Source organism: Rhinolophus hipposideros, assembly GCF_964194185.1.
Source record: "Rhinolophus hipposideros genome assembly, chromosome: 7".
NCBI lineage: Eukaryota > Metazoa > Chordata > Mammalia > Chiroptera > Rhinolophidae > Rhinolophus > Rhinolophus hipposideros.
The window spans coordinates 22745900-22772964 of NC_138053.1; the positions used below are offsets into that span (position 1 = coordinate 22745900).

The 27065-nt window shown below is 36.8% G+C and overlaps 1 protein-coding gene across 3 annotated transcripts in view; it reads right to left on the bottom strand.

Moving 5' to 3' along the window:
* Window positions 1-27065, bottom strand: part of KCNN2 (potassium calcium-activated channel subfamily N member 2) — a 386949-nt gene that overhangs the window by 13598 nt on the left and 346286 nt on the right. For all 3 annotated transcript variants that reach the window (XM_081054007.1, XM_081054008.1, XM_081054009.1), the window contains 2 exons: window positions 17159-17300; window positions 5050-5160 (listed from right to left, as the gene is read on the bottom strand). In XM_081054007.1, the coding sequence (XP_080910133.1) occupies window positions 5050-5160; window positions 17159-17300 (253 nt within the window). The remainder of the gene's footprint in view (window positions 1-5049; window positions 5161-17158; window positions 17301-27065) is intronic.

Consider the following 27065-nt stretch of genomic DNA (forward strand, 5'->3'; position numbering starts at 1 on the left):
TTGTATTGCTGACTCATATGTAATTATAAAATATTAAAGCCATTTGGAGTACGATAAAAAATATTTTTAAATATAAAAATAGTTTATAAACCACAAAAGCACTTAAAGCTGTTTGACTTTTAACTGAAAAGTTGCTTTGTTCAACCCTAAATGATACATGTACTTAGAGCACTGTTTAAAAGCTACTTTGTTTATAGTTTTCTTTTGCTTTTTACTACTTTGATTCTTTTTTTTTCAATTTATATTTCTTTGTTTTTCTCTTACCTCTCCTTCAGAGGCTTTAGTGCAGTACTTTCTTCCCAAATTTAAGGGGTAGGTATATAATCTCTGATTTAAGAAGCAGTAAAATTTTCTTTTTAAAGAAACATTTTTTAAAAAAATGTATTTTCCAATTATGGTTGACATACAATAGTATATTAGTTTCAGGTGCTCAACATAGTGATAAGACATTTATATACCTTATGACGTGATCAGCCCGAGAAGTCTAGTACCCGTCTGACACCAAATGTAGTTATTACAGTATCACTGACTATATTACTTATGCCGTACTTTACATCCCCCATAATTATTTTGATAACTGGCAACTTGTACTTAATCCCTCTCACCTTTTTCGCCCATTCCCCCTACCAGGAGAGTTTCTTGCTTCTTACTCTGAAAACTACAGGAAAAGATTGCCACATATGCTGTGGCGGAGACCTCTAGAATGACCGGGACGCCCCATGCTCTCAGCATGCCCTGCAGCAGTGAGGCAGATGTGCTGAGGGCTCCAACCTCAGCGGCCCACCCCGTTCTCCTTTAGACCAGGTACCTGGCATGGAGTCCACGTGGTGGCTATAGAACAGGGCAAGGCCAAGGGACCCACTCACTTTGTGCTTTAACCCACTGGGCTGTGTAGCCAAGGACAAGGGAAAAGCGACATAGAATAAATCTTCCAGAATTTCTGTTCACTTAAAGACACACAGGACAAAATTATATAACTGCGTAATAGTGTTCTTATTATGGATCTTATTGAGAATTCTGAACAGGATTGGAAACACCCACAGTGGACATTAACACATATAATTGTCATTTGTGGTACATCTAGTACTTTAAAAATTGTCTAGGTTCTAGAATTGCTTGTTTTCAAGTTTGTGTCTAAGAGGAAGGGATTCAGAGAGCCAAACTCAAAGATTTCCTCCTGGTTCAGACCTGAATGAATAGTAATAACCATATATCTCCAAAAAATGTAGCATGGTGAACACACTGCCGGTGGAAGGTGATAAACTACAAATCTATTAAATAGCTGGTCCTGTCTTACTAAGGCCAGTGGTAAGTTATTACTATTGTGCTTTCAATTTAAAATCATTAGATTATTCCGAGTACATGTACCTACTGACCTTTTTTTTTTTTTTTTGAATTGCAGAGTGTTATATAAACTTTTGGAATTACATAGAACAATCTTCCTTCATGCTGGTGCACAATGAACGGTGTGTTCTACTTTCAAACATAGTACTTTATGTAGTTGAGATAGTCATACAGAAAAATGATCTCTGTGTAAGACTGTTCCTCTGAAAATTTGTATGTGGTGAATTATTTTACATGGAAATTGTTCAATTCAGTTAAGACACACAATGGAAAGTCTGGAAAGTACATTTCTTCCTGGAAGGATAATTTATCTTTTAACGTCCACAGTGGTTTTTTTTTAGAGTCATATTCAGGTTGCAGAGCATCTGTGCCCATTTCCTTTGTTGACCATCAGAAAACATCTTTTCTTATACGTAGTGTTTCAGGGGATACTTGAATTTTTCTCTAACACTATAAACAGCCTTGAATTTGTAGTTTAAATTTTTCATGTTGGTAACTATGTATGGTTTTTAGGTTGTTTACTCTTGCCTATTTCCCAGAAATCATTCATTAATGATCACTCAGTATATTAGGATTTTCAGTTAAAAAGTATAAATGGGCCCCAATTTTGTAAATAACCAAATGGAATCAAGTTCCAGATAAATGACACTTATTAAGTTGATGACTTTGTATAAAATAATGCAGAGGACTATAAAAGAGCTATCATTTTCAAATATTATATTGATTATAATACTGGAATGGGCACCATAAACCAGAAATGTACGTTTTTTGATTCTAATGCCATTTAAACATTTGTACCTGTACTTAGTGACATCTTGTCTGTAAAAATTGATCTGTCAGCAATCCTGCTAAAGTCTTTCAGACTTATAAAAGACTCTGGTCCCAAGAAATACGGCAAAGTAGCTACCCATTTAAGAAGTAGTAATGAGATAATAGAATTAGTACAGCATCATAAGCATTATGGAGAATGTGGATTTTGAAATTAGAATGTACTTCTTATTGGGAAAACTTTCTGTAAAGAATTTTTGATTCATAATGCAATATTATCTATAGGAATTGTATCACAAAATCTTACAACAAAAAAGCTGTAACATCGGAAAACTTGGTTAGTTGGGGAAATGAGTCCCATTCACAAAAAAACAAAGGAAGGTCACCTAGTTCCTGGACCCACAGTCCTCTAAAGGAAACTCACAAGTGCATTTTTCTGCCAAGCAGAGAGAAAAACAACTTTCATCTGATTTGCTAAAAGAATAGTACTATAAAAGCTCAACATTCTCTGAGTCCTGGAAAATGCTGTTTCAGCTCTTTATCCTCAGCTCTTCACACAGAACCTTGACTACATTAGATACATGGTATATTTTTGTTAAATGAATATCTATTATTCCCAGGAAGAAGGAGATTACAACCAGTTCAGTATACTCAAAGAATAGCTGTGACGAGGGATTGTCTCGGTCTCCAAATCCCTGGAAAATAACAAGCAAAAGCAGTGGTTCTCCCTTCGAGGACATTTGGCAATGTCTGGGAGCATTTTGAATTGTGACAAGTGGGGGGAAGTTCTACTGGTATCTAGTATGTAGAGGCTAAAAATGCTGCTAAACATCTGACAAGGCACAAGAAGTTCCACACAACAGAGAATTAGCCAGTCCAAAAGGTCATTAGTGCCAGGGTTGAGAAACCTTAAACTAAAGTAACTATACTATAAAAACAACCTGGAAAGTCTCCCCAAATGAAATGGGGAGATCTCTGTGAATTTCTCAAAAATCTTTAATCAAAGGTGGTATATAGCAATGTTTGTTATACTGTAAATTTAAAAATCGAAGCCCTTTGTTTTCTAACTCATAAAATGCTTCAATAATGAATATGTGGAATATCAGTATCTCAAAGTAAATTTAAAGAAATCACGTATTTCCTTCTTAAGATAAAACTAAATACTTGCTTAGGAACCATGGGGAAATCTGTCCAAACCTGCTAATTGGTTTTCTTATTTGTGTTCATATGTATTTTTTTACTATTGAAAAGATTTACATGCACATACATATGGTGTTTTAAGGTATTTTTCTGCCTAATATTTTAATATTTCAAGTGAAAGTTATATGTATAATCTTCATGATAAAATTATTTGTATTATACGAGGGACTTTATGGAAGGGTTCTTTTGATATTGTACAACTTCTGTCTCTTAAACACAAATCACACAGTACAGAACTCATCCAAATGAGCACACTATGAGATACACAAAACATGCCACAATTTTGGATTAGATGTGTACTAATAATCTAACATATATATATATATGTATATATATATATATATACATATATATATGTTATATATATATATGTTAGATTATTAGTACACATATTAGTACTAAGATTATTAGATTATTAGTACACAAATATATATATATTTCTATGTAACTTTGAAAATGACAAAAACCCTAATCCTCTATTCTTCATGTGCTTTTTTGTAACATTTAGGAATGTTCATGAGTTTGGAGAACAAATTCAGGACGTGAGAGCTTTGCAGAGTAGAAGACACTCCAAAATAGTAAATCCAAGTGGACAGCATGGTACCTGCATGGCTTTGATCATCTAGAATCTATGTGGACCTACTAACTGAAATGAAGTCTCACAATAATGTCTGCCAGGTAAGACTTGGACATTATCAAGGCAATTAGAATTCATGTTTCCATTTCAGAAATAGTATCCAAATAAATAAAATGTGCATTAAAGGGACTGATCTATTAGGGTACAGTTACGAAAGACAAGGTAGTTTGTTATTTTACTGACAGCCTGATTGGATTCTACTTTGTGGTGTGGTTATGTAGCAAGATGATGATTCTGCTATACAATAATTTTTAGCTACTTTTGACTTTGATATTTTTGTATCTCAAGTGACCCTAAGAAGAGATTAAACATTTAGTGTGATGAAAATCTTTCCTCTTACATGGCTTTCCTCCTTGCTATACTTACTTTGAGCAAGTTACGTAACCCTCTCTGTTCTTGGCCTCCATATTTTTAAGAGGGGCATAATACTAGCATTTCCCTCATGAAGTTGTTGTGAAGATGAAAGATGTTTGTTATACAGGTGACACACTTGAGCATTGGTTGGCACAGAGTGAGTGCTCTGCAAATGTGTAATTACTGTTTTCCTTTATACGTTATAATTAGATATGGATCTGCCCTCCAGATGCTATACCATTTTCAACATCTCTGTGATAGCTTTTAAATGATGGAAAGGGTCTGTGTCTGCCCCTAAAAGTTAGTGGTTGTTTCTTATTTGTCTTTGCAATCCCAGTCTTTAGAACGATGACTGGCTCATAGAAGCTCAGTAAAATATTTGTTGAATCACTTTCCCATAAAATTTCTATATTACATTGTCAGTGTGTTCCTCGCTATTCAGTCCAATATTGGTTTCCTTTTGTATACTGCAAACTTAAATGTTAAGTATGCCTATTTTTTTTCTCCAGATTTATGTGGTCTATTTTTATCCACGAGTAAATATCAAGGTTGTCCAATTAGTTCCTAAGTGACCTACAGTTAGGAAGAGTCTATTTCTAAATGTGAAAACACAGACTTGGTTCCAAGAATACCTTAACTCTAAATGATGACATTTTAGCTTCAGAGGTCAAAATAAAAACCGTAATGCCCAATGTTGGAAAAAACCACATTAATGTTCCCTTTGAAGATACAGGACGGTGACTTACTCTTTTCGTCAGCTGAGTATCCATCATGAAGTTGTGCACGTGCTTTTCTGCTTTGGTAAGTTCTAGCTTCCTTGCCACCACAGCTACCACCAGGGCCGTGCAGCCAGCACCCTGAAATCACAAGAGGAGAACCCCAAAGAGTTAATTAGTTTTGACCTCAGCCACATTAAAAAAATATTTAGCACCAAGGACATAAGTATCTGGAGAAAACAACACAAAACTGTAGTCATCTGTGTCTTCAATAAATATTACAGCAAATGCATGGTCAACAAGCACTGTGCCTTTACATTGTGACTAAAAACTTGATTCACATATATTAAGAACTAAAACATATTTTAATCAAACACATCTTAATTATAAAAAGTAAATGGTAAAAAGCAACTTTACTATTTCTCTAAAATTTTCAGAGATTTCTTTAAAAATGGAGCAAATTAGTTATATATACCTATCACAGGAACAATCAATTAAATGAACATAAAGGCACAGAATAGAAATAAGAACTATTGTCTGAAAAATAACAATCCATAAAATAAGACCAGAAGGTCTTCAGGCCAACCCACTGTGATATGCTGGGAATGAAGAGAGACGCATTATCTCAGCGTATACAAAAGTTCAGACTCTTCTACATGCACAACAGAAAGGATCACAAACCTGGACAACAGAGATATAAAGTGCTGAAGGTAAAGGACAACCATACTGCTATTCTAGGGATTTACCAGCACTAAAAGGCATGGGCTACCTTTACTTTGTAAAACATCAGGAGTGGTCCTGTTTGAATTATGGCCACCGTGCTGATCTCTTAGGAAGAGATGTGTGATGCTGTGTGGTGCCCCAGAGATGACAGTCCTGCTCTCCATGACCAAGGTGTATCCATTCCAAGTCATGAGGTGTGGGGTCTCCTGGGCTGATTGTATACAGGGTCAGGAGGTAAGGCTAGGGCACCTGTAGGAGAGCCTGGGCAAGGCCATGCTGCTGCAGCCCACCTGGTAGGGAAGGAGCCAATTGAGGAGCTGGCTTAGGTGTTGTGAAAGGTAATCCAGCTCTCTAGACAGAATCTCATCCCTGAAAGGACCACAGAGCAGTCGAGATTGCCAGGCTGTCTCATTGGGCAGGAAAACAATGAATAACAGTTCAGGTAGGAGTCCATCAAAGAGGGGCACAAACAAACAGATGTTACAATACTTGTGGGTATTCCAACAGACTTGCATCTTTTAAAACTGGTTTTTAATAGCAACCCCTTTATGTTAGTCAAAATAGTAGGGTACTCACTGGATAACCATCTAGGAGAGTCTCAAATTCCCATTAAGTAACTGCTGTTCCTCATGATCAGTAGGTGGAAAAATCACTAATTATAATGGCAACTCTGTGCCTTAAAAATGTAGTGGTCTACGTCTTAAATATCTAATATTGAGGAATGGGTATTAGTTACAGTAGATCCATCATATATTGACTGTATTAAAGTTTTATTTCTGTAATATTTAAATATAATGTTTAAATGAGCAATTTACAAAACTGTATACCTAATTTGCTCCTAATTTTATTTTTTTAGAAAGAATCCACCTTGCGGAGGGAAAAAAAAATAACTGGAAAGAAGTAGGCTCAACTGTGAAAAGAGGTTCTCTCTCAGTGGTTGGAAAATCGGTAACTTATTTTGTTCTTTCTTCTTTTCTGTATAGCCCATATTTAATTAATTATACATTTAAAAAGTAACAACAATTTGTGATTTTGAAAACAACTAACCTAATCATTACATGTCTTTATTAACCTTAAAAAATTCAATCTAGGAAAATGATCTTTCTTTATGAATCATACTCATGTTTTGTTACATAATTAATGATAGAATCATTTTAGTATATGTGCTGCCGAAGCGAGCACAATAGAATCATTTTTATTTGAATTAATAAATGTAATTATTAATAACTGTAGCTATTCAGTTACAGAGCAAAAAATAAATCTTTAAACTCACTAAATGAGTTGCTACAACAAATCTGACAGGAAGGATAAGAGTGAGGAAAAAAGGAGAAGAATGTACTTGGCCTGTCTTGCCATAACCTGACAATTATAGACATGGCTTTATTAATGAGCTGATATTGTTTAAATACAACATTTCCAGAGGGTTTGAATATCCCCTTCCATCTAGCTCTATGAAGGAATCAGTATCTTCCAAAAATGAAGTGATACTGATCAGATGATCAAAGAAAAGTCAGAAGGTATTTAGTTAGACATCATCTAGTTTAACCCTCTGATTTTAGAGATGAGACAAAACAAGTCATTATTCAGTTATGAACTGTAATTAGCACTGATATATTTACCACCCTTTCCCTCATCTCATAATACCTTTATGTTTAAGATCAGCTATATTCTTATTTGTGGTTATTTTTATATCTATGATACAACATGAAGCACTGTATTTCAAAACAAAACAATAAATTAAAATTCACCTTATTTTATATGCCAAACTATTGGTATGCATGTTTAAAAATTGAGCAATATGGATAATAAATCAACATCGTTCCTATTTTGTATCTGGTGCAACTTTTAATTCAGTAGTTCTTAACCTTGATTATGATTAGAATTACTTGGAGAGTTTGTAAAATTTCCAACGCTGAGAGACTGTGCCCGACCAACTAAATATTCATCTCCAGGGATAAAATCCAAGCATCAGAATTTTTTAGTGCTTTTTAAGTGATTTCAACATAAAGTCACTGCTTTGGGTGAAGAAGGATATGGAGGGAATATGGTGAATTCCTGAACTACTTTCTATTTTGAACAAGACAGTGAAAGGTTTTTAATCAGCCTTTTCATTTACTTATGAAGACATTCAGAAAATGATAAGGAAAGTAAAGGCAGAGGACAGAGAGTACAAGGTCAGAAATCTCTGGGCTGTGTGATGGTTGTCCTGATATTTTGTGAGGTATAGAGACAAAGGCAGCAATGACTTCAGAGCTGGATACTGAGGAATGGCCTTAGGAAGCAGCTACACCTATCTCGTTGACTTTAAAACATCTGCCACAGAATCTAAATAGTTATGTTATACTGATGAGGGGCTCCCTGAATCGGTGGCTATGCACGATAGCCATCTGTTCCTACCCACTGTTTGAGATGACATTTGGTTGATAAGTACAGCAGGTCCTTGAATAATGTCAGTTTGTTCAATGTAGTTTCCTTATCACATTGATAAGATACCAGGGGAACTTAACTCTTTAGCTTATGGTTAAATTGGTTTTGTTATATGTTGTTTCACTTATAGTAACAGAACCTCTTGACAACATTGAGGACTTACTGTACGGGCTCCCCTGTTGCATGTATGCTCCCAGGTACTCTCCAATCAGTGAGTTATGGGAGGTCAAGGGCCACAATGGTTCTCGAATAAGCAGAGATTATAAAAAGCTGAGGGCTTCTATCGCTATAAAGATGGCTATGAGCGGCAGCTGGCACTCTAAAGTTGAATATTGTTCTCCCCTGGCAGGTGGCCACTGCTGAGATTCTTCTGGAAAGATATCAAAATCCTAACAAGAGTGGAAAATCACTGGTATCAAGAGCCTTTGGAAGTCAATTTTTATTTGGGTTTATTCCTGGGCTCTATTTTTTTTTCCTGCTCCTGGCCCATTTCTTGCTGAGTGGTCTCTAGCGCACCAAAAGTCTTGTGCATTAAAAAGAGTACTTTTGCTGCAAACTGGAGAAGCAAGTGACTGACAATTTAGTCATTACTGAAAGTACTACCTATATCCCTCATTCTAGTATCCTAATGGTATCCTTTAAATTGTACTTCAAGAGCCACATACAGAATTTAGCCTTATGATTGTTAGGATACAATGAGTCCTTTAGTCCTCATCTCCCCAGGTTCTTAAAAAAACACACATAAGAGGATCTGATACCTATAGAATCGGGTTTCAAAATAACTTATTTTTTTCTAACTTTTAGAGTTATGCAAAATAAAGCTTGCTCACCTCTGAAAGCTTTCTAGGTTCAAGGTAAATTATTACAAACACTTAATGATTATAGTAATTTAAGTAATGACATGATGTTATTGTCCACTCAATGTCTATTTCCAGAACCATTCTGTTTCATAAAGTGAGTAAGAATGAATGTAAATATGCTTTTACAACATTTTCTCCAAAGCTTATCATCACAATGGCTACAGAAACAGTTGGGACTCACATATGTTACTCTCTGAAATTAAGATCCCTGGATGCCTCTAACTAGATGAGTCATATTCCTTTCACCAAAGTCAGAAAATGTATCTGGGTTACTTTTCTTCTATTTCATTTGTTATTAGGAAAAAGCTAAGCAAATCACTAACCTGTTACTTGAACTAAAAACTAAATGAAGAAAACACACAGTGTGTTTATGAAGCCAGAATATAAAAGGCAAGGGTTAAGGTTTTCCTTGGCTAGTTTATCATCTTTTCTTCTAACAAATTAGATGTTGCCTGGGAGAGAGGGCTTGTCCTTAGATAAGTAATCATTAATGCTCATTACTCTATGCCAGATCAAAGTGAACAAATGACAATCAGACAGTATAAGCTCTAATTGAATCCTAACAGCTGGAGAGTCTTAGATACTGCCAAACTAAAATGTAGTGCTTTTCTCCTGCATTATGCCACAGATATTATAAGCCATGCTGGTCCCTAGAATGGAAAAGAACTTCAGGTAGCTCATTTTCCCCAAGATCATTTATCACATAGAGTTAGAGAAGTTTAAAGTGACATATTTTTACTTTAGATCACTTTCTTATGCTGATCCTAAAAATATTTCCAATAATCATTTTGAAGACCACTTTGGGATCAGGCTTTAAGAATACAACACTGTGGAAAAGGAAAATTCCTTGAATAGAACCCTCACTGTTACCAAACTATGCTATAAAGCTAGAGTAATTAAGACAGCATGGTACTGGCATAAAAACAGACACAAAGAAAGATCAATGGAGTAGAGAAGCCAGAAATAAACCCACACCTATATAGTCAATTCATCTATGACAAAGGAGGCAAGAATATACAATGGGTAAAGATAGTCTCAATAAATGGTGCTGGGAAAACTAGACAGACACATGGAAAACAATGAAACAATCACTTTTTTACAGCATATACAAGAATAAACTCAAAATGGATTACAGACTTAAGTGTAAGATTTGAAACCATAAAACTCCTAGAAGAAAACATAGGCAATAAACTCTTTGACAGGACATCACAGTTAGTAATATTTTGGTGGGGATGGGCAAGGGAAACAAAGGGAAAAATAAGCATCAAACTAATCTACTGAATGGGAGGAGATATTCCAAGAATGAGTTAATATACAAAATATATATAAGGAACTCACACAACTTGACACCAAAAAAACCCCCAAATAATCCAATTTTTAAATGGGCAGAAGATAAAGACATTTCTCTAAAGAGACCATACAGATGACCAATAGACATATGAAAAGATATTCAACGTCACTAATTATCAAATGCGAATTAAACAATGAGCTACTACCTCACATCTGTCAGAATGGCTATCATCAATAAATCAACAAACAACAAGCGTTGGTGAGGACATTCAGAGAAGGGACCCCCTCATGTACTGTTGGTGAAATTGTAAATTGGTGCAGCCACTATAGTAAACAAAAATTAAAAATAGAACTACCATATGATTCAGAAATACGACTTCTGGCCATTTATCCAAAGAAAACACACTAATTCAAAAAGATATATGCACGCCTATGTTCATTACAGCATTATTTACAATACCCACAACACAGAAGCAACCTGTGTCCATTGATGGATGAATGGATAAAGAAGAGGTGGTACATATATACAGTGGAATATTACTCAGCCATAAAAAAGAATGAAATCTTGACATTTGTAATAACTACATATGGTGTCAGATGAATACTAGACTTATTGGGGTAATCACCTTGTAAGGAATATAAATGTCTAAGCATTATATTGTATATATAATATATATTTAATATATGATATAAGCATTATATTGTATATATAATTATATTGTATATATAATGAGAATGTAATATTGTATATAAACTGTAATTGAAAAATAAAAATTATAAAAAGCACACTAAAAACAGTTTTAATTCTTTCCTTATTAAAAAAAAGGTATGTGCAACAGATTCAAGATAATGAAATTTATATATTTCTTGGAAATTCCAGAATACCACAGAGAGTGACTCTGCTAAAAAAAAAAAAAAAAAAAGATAATGTTCACAATATTCCAGTGTTAAATCAATTGTCCAGTATATGGTGGCTCCTAAAAGGTAAAACTTTTTTAATAGCCAAAATAGACTATGAGTAATTAAAATTTCTCAAAATGGAATTAATTTGAAAAAATTATGCTTTTTACCTAAAATACAGCTAAATTAATGAAACAGCCTTAAGGTTAACTGGCATTTTAAAATGTCAACTTGCCCTCCAAAATGAAAGTAAAATGAGTATTTGAAACCATTGCCCATTTTTCGGTCCCTGGGGTCGACTGACTCAATATCCTGGAACAACGAATACATTTTTACTTCATTTGCCTGACATAATTATTCTTTCATAAAAATGCGTAAAATAATAAATTCTGAGAATTAAAATAACACTGAGCTTTACTATTATATCCCATTGGAGTTTTGCAATTTTTCATAAAAATAAACAACATTCAAGGTAATTTTGAAGAGACATTCCCTGTATCAAAATGCCCTACCTCTCAGTATCTTCAAATACAAGTTGCTATTTGCTGATAGGAGGGTACAGGCCAATTCAAATGCCCTCCTCCTAATAAAGAAGGGAGAAGATTTTTTCTTTTATTTTGTTTTTTGAGTACAATGATAAAACCTGGACCTGGGAAACCCAAATCTCCTTTAGAGTGATTTGCCTGTTCAGCTCATTTACTGCTTTGGTGGTTGGAAAGAAGGAAGTGCTGCACAAAACTGGGCATCCCTAGGTTTCTATCTCCTTATGAGCAATGATGCCAACGTGAGTGCATGTAGTTTAGAGGCATGTGGGGCAGCTCTGTGAGCTGAAAGTGCTGATAGTTTAGAAAAATGAGGTGGAGTTGTAGAGACAAGTCACATGCCGGAAGGTCACAACAACTTCCAGTTACACTTGCCTGTTCCTGAAAGAAAGCAGCTGTCACATATCCTAAGAAATTTGCATGGTAAGAAGTGGAGGTCCATTTAGGGCACTGGTGGGGAATTGAGCCTTATGGCTGAAAAGGCCTATCATTTCCTCCTGTGGCTCAGTACAAAACAGAAACTACTGGAAGAATTTAAAGATGCACTCTCCTCGCTGGGCCTTTATTGGATGAGATTCAATGAACGTACCAAAAAAAACCCACAAAAAGTAAAGTAAAAACCTCTTCAAAATTATTTGATTATTAATCATCTCATGTCAAATTGTATAAGACATGCAAAAAGGACCCTAAGCTCTTTTGCTTTTTTACACACCCAGGGATGGCTTTAGTCTTCCTTCTCAAGATTTCAACATCCACTGGCAGGTGAAAAACATTCTTACATGCAAAGACAAAGTCTATAATCAAACCTTAGATTTAGCCCTCTATAAGACTTGCTATTCTTTCTATAAACTCTGGACAATTTAAGGCTGTGTTTTGGATATCCTCTGATTGAGTTAACACTATAATGTTACTATCCTTCAGGATGAAAACTATTGAACTTGGACAATTGACTGAGTCACCATGTGATTTTTTTTCTCCCTGAGTAAAAATTTAAAAATTAACTGGTGTGGTGACTTTTACATTGGAAAACCTATGCATTGCTTTTGTTTATACAGAATTACTAGTGGGATAGAAGAAACCTAAATGACACCTATCTGAAGTGACCTCACTTTGATGAGGTATAGGGGTTTATAGAGCACTATTAGAGGTCCACTTATCAGATAACCTGTGTTATCTGATGGACAGATATTACTCCATATTTAAAGATTGCCAAAGAAAATTCCATCATCCATACTCTAAGTGGCAAGAGCTGCCATAATTTTATAGAAAGAGAAGCAAAATTATTCTTACCAATGAGACTATATTCTACGCTTGAAACAATTATATATTGACAGGTTAGGGAATATTATAGATTTCAACATGTGTTATATCTACATGTAAAGATACAAAATGGTAGATAACTTTTTAATGTTATGCAAAAAAATTACTTTCTCTATTATAAAGTTGTAGATACTGACAAACCAGCTAATGCTCACAAAAAAGCTCAGACACCTTGATCCAACAATGTTATTTGCCTACTACCTTCAACCAAAAGAATAAAAGCCATTTACAATTCATCCCATTGATATTATGACAGTTACAATAATAAATCTTCAGGACCTTGGTACCTCCTCAAATAGAGGAAGGATAGAGAAATAAGAAGAAAGTAGGTAATTACAACCTTGATGGTTTTCTCCTGGAGGATAATAAGTGGTTTTGTCTGTTAGGGAAGCCTGTTTGTAAATCCAGGATATCCAGGAGAGAGGAAGAGATCTTTGTCTCTTAGGTAGGTCTTGGTAAAAGGAAAATTTCTTCTTGATTTGTTTGATCTATCACAATGGAATGCCTGTTAAAGCATTTCAGTATCTAAAATCCACTTATTTAGTATTTCCATAATTATCTACCTATAAGATTGTAAACACAAGCTAAAAAAATTATAAGAGATTTGCATGACTGTCTTGGATTCACAATTTACATTTCAGGTAAGGAGACGTAATTTTTGATAAGGCTTTTTGATAAGGCATTTGTTTGTTTGTTTTTGATAAGGCATTTGTTGTCTCAGAAATATTCTGGAAAACTCTCCTTATGGTTTAACAATATATTTCTGCTCAGAGCACTGCAGGTTAATCTTAAGGTTCTTGGCTCTCCAAAACATAATTCATGGCACATTATTTAAAATTTTTAAACTGCAGTTTAATTTTGAATTTTACCAATGAAATGTGAACATCTAAAATATGCCAAGAAATAATTCATTAGTTTCATTAACTTTATGAAGAAAACATGCAGTGCTCATTTTGTTATATGCACATTTTTGAAATGAGAAAGCTCTGTAGGTGTTAGAATTAAGATCAACCATATTTCTTCAAAGTGAAAAAAAACACATAAAGTATAATTTCTAACAAAATTTCATAAATGCAAGAACAAGAAAATTCAACTATAAAATCACAAAGAAACACAGTACTTCAGAGATAATATAAAAGATGATTCAGGGATGACCCTTGCACTCTCAAGAGTGTTGTAAATTATTTTTCTCTTTCACAATACACTAAAGGCCACAGGGAGAGAGAGACAGAGGCAGAGAGATGACTCATGGGAAATCTTAAATGTGCATTTTACCTAAACATACAATGCAAAAGTCCAAGGGGGAATAGGCAAATAAACGCTTGAAATAAAAACAAATCCTATCTGGCTTAAATAATTCAAAAGTGACAAACTGGTATTTAAACGTCTTGAAAACAAAAGCAGACAAAATCTGTTTGACAAAACAAACATTTCATCTTAAGGATACTAACCTTTTATGTGGACTATGAAAAAAATTTCTTCTTTTAGAAATCTACATTGTCAACCAACACTCTCCATATTGGTTTCTAGGTCACCTCCATCCATAAGCTCTAGATTCCCAGGAAATTTATATGGGATATAATCAACCCCCAGCAGGTCACCTTTATAAGATTGCTTTGTGGCCTGACTCCATGTTTTGGCTTACAGACAGAGACAAACTAATTCTACACAGTATTTCAAATAGGCTTGTCAAAGGTTACTGAATTTCTCTGTATGTAAGTCAGTCTTTGATTGGGTCAAGTAAGAAATAAATCTGTTGCTTAATGAGGGAGTTGGAATGGAGCTCCTCAACTCAAGAACAGAGGGACTTTTTCACCATGGGCTTAAAGGACAGGAACGTCGTCGCTGTAAATTTCATCATGTACAACATTTTTGTGTCCATATAGATTAAAAGTTGCTTTTGCTTACAACTCCTATTTTTTAAAAACAAAGTTAAAGCCTAGTGAAACCTATGCAACGAAGTAATTTGAGGAACTAAATAAAAGATGGGTGCTGTCAGATGAGACTGAAGGAACCATTCTTGAGACATGAAGGACAAAGAAAAAAATCGAGGAAAGATAAAAGTACCATAAGATCCTGGCAAGGTTAACTTTAAATTTGGCTCTGATCCCGTGGCAAATGAGGCTGTTTGCACCAACCCTGAGTCATACCTATTTCAAAAATAAAATGAGGCACATCTTGCCAAAAAGGAACACCAAGAAAGTTGTTTCTAAGAAGCACGAGGAGAAAGACTGCAATTACTAGTTTTGTTTTTATCAGTAGCGTCATTTTGTCCCTTGTGGGCTAGTTATGGGCCCTCCAAAAATACATCCAGGCAAATTTCATTTCCCAAAGCACTATACTATATAATCAAATGCTATCTTTTCAGGAAATGATCCAACAGTAAACATAATGGACCATACTACCTAATAGTCATGAAAAAGAAAGTTCACTAAAAATCACAAAACTGGAATTTCCTTTTACAAGCAAATAATGTTAAACTATGCCCCCAAATTATATTTTCCACAATTGCGATTTGCAACAGTCATTTGGTTACTACCAGTGACCTTAACATTGGCCCTGCATTTGATTTTCACAGCTAGGCGCCTTATCCCAGCTCAGTACTACCAGGCGGCCGAAGAATGTTCCCACCCTATCTCTGCCACGGGCACTAGTCCTGACTCTGGAACAATCTTCGTAGGCAACTGCTGTGAGGGGACATGCTATCCTGGCCACCACCCAAAAGCACTCATGTGGGAAGCCTGCTTCTCTCCTGCCAATCTGGGGGCGGACACAGTGTAGGCGTTGGGCAGGGATGCCTAGCTTCAGAAATTCTCGGCATTTCCTGCCTGAGGAGCTCCCAGTACCGGTTCACATCCTTACATAGGCAGAAACGAAACAAGCATCAAGATAACACTCTTTGCTCTATAACCAAACTATAAAAAGCAGATAAGGAGTGACGAGAACCTAAGTCACTGAAAATTTCAATTTGAAATTATCTCTGGTTTAAATATTTAAAAGTTCACACCACCTTAATAATTTTTGGAAAACACACTAGCCTTCTAAACATCTAAAACAGATGGTACAAAGCAGTCCTGGCCAACTTGTAGTGTGTGAGGAAGGCAGGTGCCTGAGCCTGCTAGGCGTCCCAAAGGAACAGTGGCATGGTACCCCAGGAAGCTCACCTTTGACAGGTGCTCCACAAGATCTGCCTTCTGTCCTCAAACTCATGTCATGCCACTTTCCCTTGGACAATCCTGGCCCAGTAACCTTGATCGACGTGCTAAGCTCCTCCTTGCCTCATTACCTTCAAATCAGCCATTTCCTTTTCCTGAAAATGCTCTTCCTTCTTCTCACAAGCCACCCTTCCCACCTCAGTGAAAAGTTCAAAGCCAACTTTCCAGGGATCTGTTTCTCTGAGTAGATCTCATTCCTCAGTCCCCAAGTTAGATCAGAAGCCTAACTTCCTCACACGTTTGTCATAAATGTGATTAACAAGTATGCGTTAATTATTTTTTTAATGTAGGTCTTCCTCTGTAAACTCTAAGAAGACAGGACAAGAAAAGTTTCTGTCTTCTTTTGTTGTATTTCCAGTATCTAGGGTAGTGCCTGGCATATACCTGGCACTCAACAAATATTAAAATAATAAATATAATCTAATAACATATAACTGATAAAATGTCATGTAATTCTTCAACCCTTTGACACACTTCAAGACACTTATTATTAGTCCACATTTTATAGATGAGGAAAGAAAGTTTCAGAGAGAAGCAAAACTTATTCAAGTTCACAAGCTAGTAGGACATGGCAGAACTGACCCAGACTTAAATAACTTCCTGACTCTGAAGCTGCAGCTCTAAGATCAGATTTGTTCATCAAATTAGTGTCTAGCAGCCATATGTCCTCAATGGAGCTTCGCGATGGGAAAAATAAGACAACTGTTGATGTTCTCTCCCAACACAGAACTGATTTATGTACATGGCTTTCCTGCTGTTGGGAACTCAAGTAACTTACAATGACTTCTGCCCATGGGCCCAATGGTTTAAGTGCCCTTTGGAGTTTAAATTTTAAAAAGGCAAAGTAAAAAAAGACACTTACCATAATTCCAGTAAGCAAACAGACTCCTTTCCCACAGTATGTGTTAGGTACCATGTCACCATAACCAATGGAGAGAAAAGTTATGGATATTAACCACATCGCTCCAAGGAAGTTGCTAGTAACATCCTGTTGATCATGGTACCTGAAAAATAGGAAAGAAAGCCAGTCCTTTATAATTAATCTGCAGTACAGTTGCTACGGCCATTGTGATTCAATTCATGAATTCACTAAGTATCTTCTATAAACTGCTCATTTAGAGGTTTTCAAAGCTCACGATTATAAACAAAATTGAGGTTCCATCTATGTACTCCAAAAGACATCAAGACATTCTTCAACTTTAATAATAATCTGAAAGAGACACTATAAAATATGAAAATTGTTTTCTCCCTGGTGGAAGTTGATAAATGTCTATTTATCCTTGAACCTTGAACCTATCCCTGGTCACGTCTCATCATTTCTTGAGGCCCACTGATATGCCCAACTTACAGGACAATATATAGCCACGCAGTTTACAGGGGAAGACCTCCACACCTTTGTAGCAGAAGAAGCCATGCTGTTCCCTTTGCTTAGATTTTCCTTCGCAACCTTTATTTCCTTCATGGGCCAATTCCATCATCTTTCAAAATAAACTTTCTGTCTATTCCTGTCCTAATCCCTTCCCCAGGCTCCCTCAGTATCCTAAGTATTCTTCCATCACAGGACTATATTATACTGTTCGCTGGAGGTCCCTCACTAGCCATCCTCCTTGAAGACAGAAACTTTACCTTTGATCACACACAGTCCCTGCCCAGAACGAGAGCTTAATAGAAGCTGTTGCCTTAGCAGTTGCACACAAACAGCTTGTAGTAAAAAAGGTTACCCTGATTATTCTTTGAGGTGTCAAGTTTTTCTAGTGAGGAGGAAGGTTATTATATCAGAAACAGATACCTATAATGTTCTGCTTGAATTAGCAGTACTAAATAGTAACCTGGCCCACCATGGGGACACTTCTCTCCACCACATATACAACAGTGAGGACATGTGAGTTGTTACCCTCGAAGAACTTGCTCTGGAAGCACATTTTGTATAGCCATGGTGCGGAGTGGCCGTCTTCTGGTTTCCTTGACAGTTAGACCCCATTAACTAACCCCATTAGTTACAGGCATTTTTTGCTCTTCACACCCAACTTCTCCCAAGGATTACCCTTTCTTCCCAGCTCTCAGATACCACTGGGGAGGGCTTTCTTTTCCTCATTTCCTCCTCTCCAAAGAAGGCTGATAGTCGCCTGGCTTATCCATACGTAGTTGTGCCTTGCAACTTGACTCACTGTGCTGCCAAAGCTGGGGTGGCAAGAAAGATTCCCGGTCTTGAGCCCCAAGATTGATCTCAGACCCCAATCTACACTGGGAAATGTATTCTGTGTGCCCCCTTCATCTCAGGCCAAGCCTCCTGCATCTGTCACCCAAAGTTCAGAAGGTCCGTAGCATATATGACTTACCGCAGTAATATTAGTGGATCTAACCTCTTGCTTTGGGTACAGAAAAGACCCATGCTGATCACTTTTATACTTTTGTTTTATTTCAAGTAAATATTAGAAGCTAAGAAGGAGCATTTCCTGTTACTCTGGAATAGGGAAAGAGAAACCGATGGCTGGGGTGAATGGAACCCAGGAGTAAAGAAGAATGAGGGCAATTACTGGATCTTCTGAAAGGGATGGGCACACTCACAGGCAGCCAGCCCTTGCTCAGGAGAATTCTTGAGTTTTTGGTGGCAGGAGGGCATAAACCTCCCCCATTTTACCCCAGGGAACTGCCACTATCACCTAGCTGTGGATGGGTAGAATGGCTGGGTAGAGAGGCTGTCTTTGCCAAAAGGGAGGCCAATGTATTCCTAGCTTTCAATGAAGGCAGGTGAGTGCATTTCCTCTGAGAATCATTGTTAAATAACATGCACATAGGAGTAGGGTGATTTAATCTGTGCTATACTTCAGCTAAATAAGAACTACTCTGGGCCCCTGTTAGGCCTGTGCAGCGGGGCTATCACAGAAGAATGTGGTTTTCATTTCAAACAAGACCCTCAGAAATGAGCTTTGGATTCTAACCTATTCACGATCTTGGGGCTCTCTCTAGTGTATTCCTCATCAAGCACTTGCCAAACACAGGGAATACATTTTCTTGGAGTGGGTGTAAGCTGTACCAGAAAAGGGAGATCAAAGAGGTCATGCCCTGTTCAATGCAGAATTGCGAGGAGACGAAGTTTCTTCTCCAGAAAGCACATGATTTACATAAAGACCTGATTCATTTAACAGTTGATGGCCCTAATTCCCTGATGCATAGGAAATATTGGTTGAGTGCTCACAGCTCTTGACTAGCATTCATTCTCATTTTACATTAATGTTTCAAGACATGGACAATCTGAAATACGGCTAACACAGTTACACTCCCCCACCCTCTCTACATCAACAGTATCCTCAATCACTAGACACTTAGAAAACGTGACCATATCTGAGTGAAACCTTCAAGTTATTGCTACACTGCAAGTGACGAGAACACGTATGCTGGGCACATGGTTTTCCTTAGTTCAGAACAACTAAATTGGAGTTTGAGATTTCATACTATAAACACTGGCCTCTAGGGGGCGCGTTCATATCTGATGCCCACAAGGAAATCTCAGCTTTGGCACGGATGTGGAAGATTTTCTAATTGTTTTTTTCTGTAATACTTTTGTTTTTCAAAATTTGAAGCAGTAAATGACTTTGAAAATTACAATGAAAAGCGTTCACTGGAACATTTAGGTAAACTGACTCCTCTTTAGTTGCTTACCTTTAATTAATACACACGTTTTAAATACACAAATTTCTCCCATCCTCCCTTGACTCTGCCAAACGCTCTCAAGTAATATGGCATAACTATCATTCAGTTAATATTTATTATATACTATGTACATTACACTGGGTCAGCAGGTGTAATCTCAGATGGAGGGCCTAATTAGAAATAAATATCTCTCTAGGGGTTGGTATCTAAGGGCTTGACATTCAATGTTAAATTATCTTTTTTGCTTATGAAATAATAAACTTGACTGAAATAGCTCAGATTAGAAAAATAATATCTCATACTAATGTTTATGCTATATTCAGACATATTTAGTTGTGGATAGTCAAGAAGAGTTAGGTAATTAGAGACCATATTAGATACTATTAGACCATATTAGATACTATTCCAAGAATTTCTTTCTTGGAAACTCAGAAACAAATATTAGACTTATTAACATGTTATTATCATGTATATTATATATAATCATTATATAGATGATCATATTATGATAACATGATGATATTATCACTTAGAACACTGCCAAGGTTTGAATTTATGCCGGATTCACACCACTGTAGATGATTAATATGTATAACTTAAATGGTTAAACAATTTCAAAATATTTCTTATAATAGAAGTTCATTTCACAAACTTACTTAGACAATTCCAACTTTCTCCACAAGGAGAATTGTTCTGGGAAGACATGAAGAAATGACTCACCTGGCAAATTTCAAATTCTAATCAATATGAATGCTTGTTTAATTAAAAATACATTAAATACTATTGAAGTTAATGCAAGGAATATCTGATCTCAAGTATTTAAAATAAGGACTTTGGGGTTTGGGGACGAGGACTGAATGAACTGTTTTATAGCACTACATACTTCATAGACTTAAAGATTATGAGATCAGCTTTAAAGTTTTAAAAGAAGCAAATTGTTCCTTTTCAACTCAGTTCAATTCAATTCCATTCAATTCTTCATTCATTGCCGATTGTGGATCTATCACTGTGTTTTAGATCACAAATATGACAGCTTCCTATAATATCTGCTTTTAAATTCACAGGGATTATCTTTCCAAGGGAATTCCTGAATTCTTCCCTCTGAATGAGGCAGCCTCTCCCAGCACAACTGCGTCACCCTCAGCACCCTTCCATAAATAACAGGTCCATTGGCACACTAGTGGCTGGCAATTATGTCATCCTCCTTCACAGTTCTCTTTCTCTGCTGGTGCATTTTTCTCTGCCTGGAACCACCTTCCTCATCTTCGTAACCCCTGATTTGTACTTTGAGAATCTACTCATGGGTCCCTTCTCCAGACTCTGCATAGATTTTGGTCAGCATGACCATACGTCCTTTCTTTGTATTCCAGCAGCTTCTTGTAGATATTTCTAGCACTATCAATCAATGTTAACTTGGATCATAAGAAATGTAATATATAATTTGCTCCGCTAACATGTCCCCAGAATCGAAACTATGAAGAATTTGAGGACAAAGACTCTGCCTTATTTATTGGTGAATCCTCACAGAGTGCTTAGAAGAATATAGCAGGAATTGGAATTTAATGAATAAATTAGTGTGACAATGTAAAACATTTGTTTTCAAACCAACTTGCCCTTGGCCACACACTGAGCCTCCAGAATTTCATATATAGATACAAAAAGGGGGTAGAAATGAGTCTTGCCCAGCAATCGACATGATTCGGATTTGTCATGTTATGTTCCAATATGCACACGGATGCAACTTATATGGTATTTTTACACTTGAAACAATAATCTGACAGTGAAAGCTAAAGGCTGCAAACTATGTTCATTCATACTTTTCTATTAAACTTACTATTAACACTATATAAATGGCCAAATCATACCCTCTCAATTGTAAGCTCTGATCTCAAATGCCAGCCTTTGTTATACAGTGAAAAATATTATGAAGATTTAAATATATGTGCTCTATCTACCAGCAGTTCTTTTTCCTGAATCCACATTTCTTTCCTGAAATGCCACCAAAATGATAGTAAGGCTATAAAAAAGAAGTATAAATCCACAAGAACAAAAAGAAAGGAAAGGAGAAATGAGAGCATTAGAAAGGACACATTTTTATACAAATGAAAGTGCATGGGGAATTCTGCTTCTAGCCATGATGGAACAACAAGGGATTAGATTTATACTCCCTCTTAAAACAACTGCAAAAGCAGGGAAAAGCATTTGAGACAATAGTTAACAAGACATAGATAATTTAGTAACAAAAAACAGTAATCCCCCAGAGATGGTAAACCACCAAAGTGAGTCATAGGATTGCTCCAACTTAATGCCTGAAGAGAATCTCTGGATGTAGCTCAGAGAGGGAAACCAGGTAGAGCCTAGAGGACTCCCCAAGTTGAGGGACAGATCTGGGAATGCAGGGAGGCCAAGAGTTCATAGGGCCCAAAACTAGAGAGGACAGATCCGCACAGAGATAGACCCAGAGATCTGCCAAGGGGTCTTTTTGAGTATTCAGCTGAATGTTGATCAGTACATGCATGTAAAACTATTCAGGGCAGGAGAAGTGGAAGTACTACATGTAAAGTGGTACAGTATCACCTGAAGATAGATTGTAGTAAGTGGTATAACATCAAGGGAAGATTGATAACTTAGTTATACTATACAAAGTACATAGGTATGCTATAACCCCTAAAGGAACCACTGAAATAATACATCAAAGAGCAATAAATGATAACCCAATAAGGGATATATGATGGGATAACAAAAAATAAGCATTCCAAAAAAGGGCAGATATACAGAGAAAAAAGGAACAAAGAAGAGATGAAACAAACAGCAAACAAACAGTAAAAGAATAGATTTACCCAAGCATATCTGAAACCACATTAAATATAAATGGCCTAAATAACTCCAATTAAAAGGCACAAATTATCACAGGACTCATGGAAGGTTCACAACTTGGAGGTCCAATGCTGAAAACAGGAGAACTAATGATCTATGTAAACGGAATACACAGGTAGGTGCCTGCCCCTGCCTGGTACTGCCAGATAACTAACTGGAGATAGAGGATTTTTCTTTGGGAATAGATAGAGAGTCTGACCCCGAGCCCAGCTAAGGTCAGGAAAGACGTTTGGGGCTGAAAATATGGGGATTAAATTCATGTTTCCAAACAGAACAGCAGCATTCCTAAATTCTATTCTTCACTCTACGACTGTTAGAGAAACAGAACAGCTTCAGTGAAAAGACATTCATGTACTAACATCAAGGATTCCCTAATGAAAAATGCTGCTTTCCAACCAGCTTCCTTACAGTGAGTTCATCTGACAATAAGTGCCTCTGTCCTTATAAAGCTTCCAATTGCCACTCCTGAACATGAAAGAATAGCAAACAATCAACACACTTTGTATAGAAGTTTCAAATAGACTTTGTATAGAAAAGATATAGACAAAAAGAAGGGTAGAGAGAAAGGAAGAAAGAGAAAAAGGAGGAAACAGAAGACTCTAAGACAGTGTAGACTGATGGGAGGCAGGAATCCTAAACACTCACAATTATACCACGAACGACCTAAAGAAAAACATGGCACCCATAAGACGGGCACAGGATGCTACAAAAAAGTACAATTAAAGAATAAAAAGAGAAACTTCTAATAGTTAGAATTATAATGAAAAATAATCCTAATACAATATAAATTGGCAGAAGTCTCCCAGAAAGTAGAACACACACACACACACACACACACACACACACACACACAAAGAAAGAGAAGGGGGAAAGGAGGACAAAAATGATACATTCTCAGAGAACACAGAGGGTCTAACAACTTGACTTTCCACAGAACATAGAAAGTAGAAGAAATGAAAATATTCTTTTATTTCTTTGTGCAGGAAAAATAAAAGGCAGGTATCTAAAGGAAGGTTCTACTGAGTATCTACATACAGAATAAAAAAGAAAAGATCTATGCCAAGTGGGATCACTGTAAATTTTAAAATGCTAGGAATAAGAATACCTTAAAAAGTTTCAAAGAAGGGAAAAACAGATCCCGACTAAACACTGAAAATGGTTGCCTCTAACAAACTATTTCTCCCAGATTTGTAGAGGCAGAAGATATTGAATCTGGGAGGAGAAACTGAATAGTTGTAGCTTAGGTCCTCTCTTTGCTCAGCTTGCCCCCACAGCAGGTGTATTTTGTTCTCTATGTGGTAAGGTAAGCTGAACTGGGCAGGGTGATTCCTTCAGGGTATGAGGTACACCTGTGATTCCATCTAATTCAGTGATGACTCATCAGAATACCAGGCAGCCCACTGGGGTATATAGGTCAAGTGGTAGTGTCCAGATCTGCTTTATGTCAGTAATGTAGCTGATATTCTGGTGTCTATGAATTGAAGACCCAGAGAAGTGAGAGGAGTACGATAAATTATCTTCCTCCAAACCCGAAATATGTGCATGTACTTATGATTTAAAGTATAAGCAAATAAAATAAGTGATTCCATGAATTAAAACATATAAGCACAGAAAGAAATCCAATGAAGGCACATATTTAGGTTCAAAGGAGAAAAGTGCTGAATGCCAACAGCTCAGGGGAGGGGTGACATATATCTTTTATTTGCCATTGATCCATATCAAGGGTTCTCACCTATGGCTGCATATTAGAATCACATGGGAAGCATTAAAAATGCCTATGCAAAAGCTCCATCCTCAACCAATTAAGTCAAGATCTTTGAGGGTGGGGCTATGGCAAGGATTATTTTAAAAGCTCCCAGGTAATTTTAATGTGTTGTCAAGATTGAAAACCATCTATCAACTTTATTCCAGGAGTTGTTTTTTATTCAAAAACATGCTGAACATCTACATATATAAAGGAAATTTTGGAGGCACTGGGGACATGCAGATAAATAAAAATTAGTAAGCATTCATGAGGACCTTAAAATGTAGTAAGGGAGAAAACTGATTGCAAGGAATAATAAGGTAATATCCAAGTTGTAATAAATGTGAATACAAGAGTTAAAGACATATCAAGAAAACACACACACACACACACACACACACACACATAACCGATGAAAGTAATGACACTAATGTATAAGAACGTAACACTGAAACCTAAAATTATAGTCTTAAATTTAAATAAAATGTAAAATTTAGTGGGTCCAAAAATTTTACTAAAAACCTCTCTGAGGTACTCTTAAAAAAAAATGTAACTCTATGTATAAAACTCCTCTGTGAATAATTTATAGAAAGTTCCTTCAGGCCCAGAGAACTGACCCAATCTATGTGACTTTCTTCTAGTCCCTAGCTTGTACTCCTACTTCACTCCCATCTCTTAACCATGAAGACACAAACATGGCTTTAGGATCTTGGGGATCCCAATATGTATCCAAAGAAAAGCAACAGAGATAAGCAGGGAAATGCTACCTATAAAGTCCGACTTTAACATAGGCATGAGTCAGTTTCAATTTTCATTCATTGTACAGTTGTTTATTAACTCTAAAATAACAAAGTGAATTTTTTACTTTGATTTTATTTTGCTCCCTTAACCTTGCACAATTGGAATTATTTTTTTCTCTTTTCTGTTAATTTAGAAGAGTCAAAAGCTAAAAACACTTCATGCCCTTTCACCTCCAACCCTTCCTCCATCTTCCTGCCCGCACTCTTCTCGTGTGTGTGTGTGTGTGTGTGTGTGTGTGTGTGTGATTTCTTTTCATGTGTTAAGCTTGGCTAATGAGAATTTCATTCACAGTATGGATAGAGAAGACTGGTCTTTGGGTAGAGACCATCAGTGGATATGTTCTATCTAAGTGCATAAGCTTCCTTTGAAATAAAGCTGAAAGTCCCTAAAGAAAAAGAGAGGGATAATAGAATATATATGGATTTTCAAACATGAAGAATTACATTCATTATGTTTCCCTGAAAAAAATGACAAAATATGTTTTATTATCTCTCTATTCATTTATGCATTATTATTTGTTAGAATGAATTCAGAAATGACTTATCTGTCAATAAGTTAGTAGTCTTAGACCTCATAACTGCATAATTATTTGACAATTATCTATGTTAAAAACCTAGAAGACATCCAGTCAAGATGGTAGAGTAGGAAAATGCTGTACTCACCTTCTCCAAGTCAATTATCTAAATTACAACTAAATTACAGAAAAACCATCATTAAGAACCACCTGAAGACTAGCTGAACAGAATCCCTACAACTAAGGATATAAAGGGGCCACACAGAGATTGGTAGGAGGGGCAGGGACACAGTGGGGCAGGTCCCACACCCATGGATATCTTGGCCACGGAGGCCCCCTGAAGAGCGAGAGGTCCCAGCCCTACACTGGACTCCCCAAGCCAGGGCTCCAGTGCTGGGAAGAAAAATCCTCATAACATCTGGCTGTGAAAACCAGCAGAAATTGTGTGTGGCTGAGTGAGACAAAGAGCTGCTAGAAACCTTGGTGCTGCAAGTCTTAAAGGGACTTCACACACTCACTCAGTCACTCACACTCAAACTAACTTGCTCTGAGCTCTAGTCAGCATCTCATAAAAAACCATGGACATACAAGGAGTAGCTGAATTGAAGAGCTTCAGGGTAAGAGCTGGAGGGGCAGGGGTCAGGGAAGCTCTCTCTGGGGATGGAAGTGCTGACAGACATTATGCCTTTGTTGAGCCCTCGCCCCTGCCAGCTGGCAGGCACAGGCCGGCACCAAATCTGAGCTCTCCATCAACTTAACTAACTGTTCGTCTCAATTTGGTGATTCCCTGAGAACCATCCAACTCACACACCCAGCTCTAACCTCTTTCAGGGGCTTTTCCACACAAGCGATCTTCCTTGGCTCACACTGGGGACTTTCCTAAAAGTTCTTAAAGGTCCACAGACCTCAAACAGTGCCTCAAACAAACAGTACTCATGTGCTCAGTACCTCTTGCTAGGTAGCCCTAAGCCAGGCACTAGTGGCAGTTGGCCTTAGTTTGCAGCGTAACCTTTTCCAGGCATCTCCAAGCCCAGCAAAGGTAGCAACCATCTGCAGATCACTTTGGAGCTCCAGGTAGACCTGGGTCAGGCACAGGCAGTGGCTGATCTTGTTCTGCATTAGAGCCCCTCCCAAGAGGCCCAGAGCCAACACCCCGTGGCCAGGTTCAGACCCCATTGG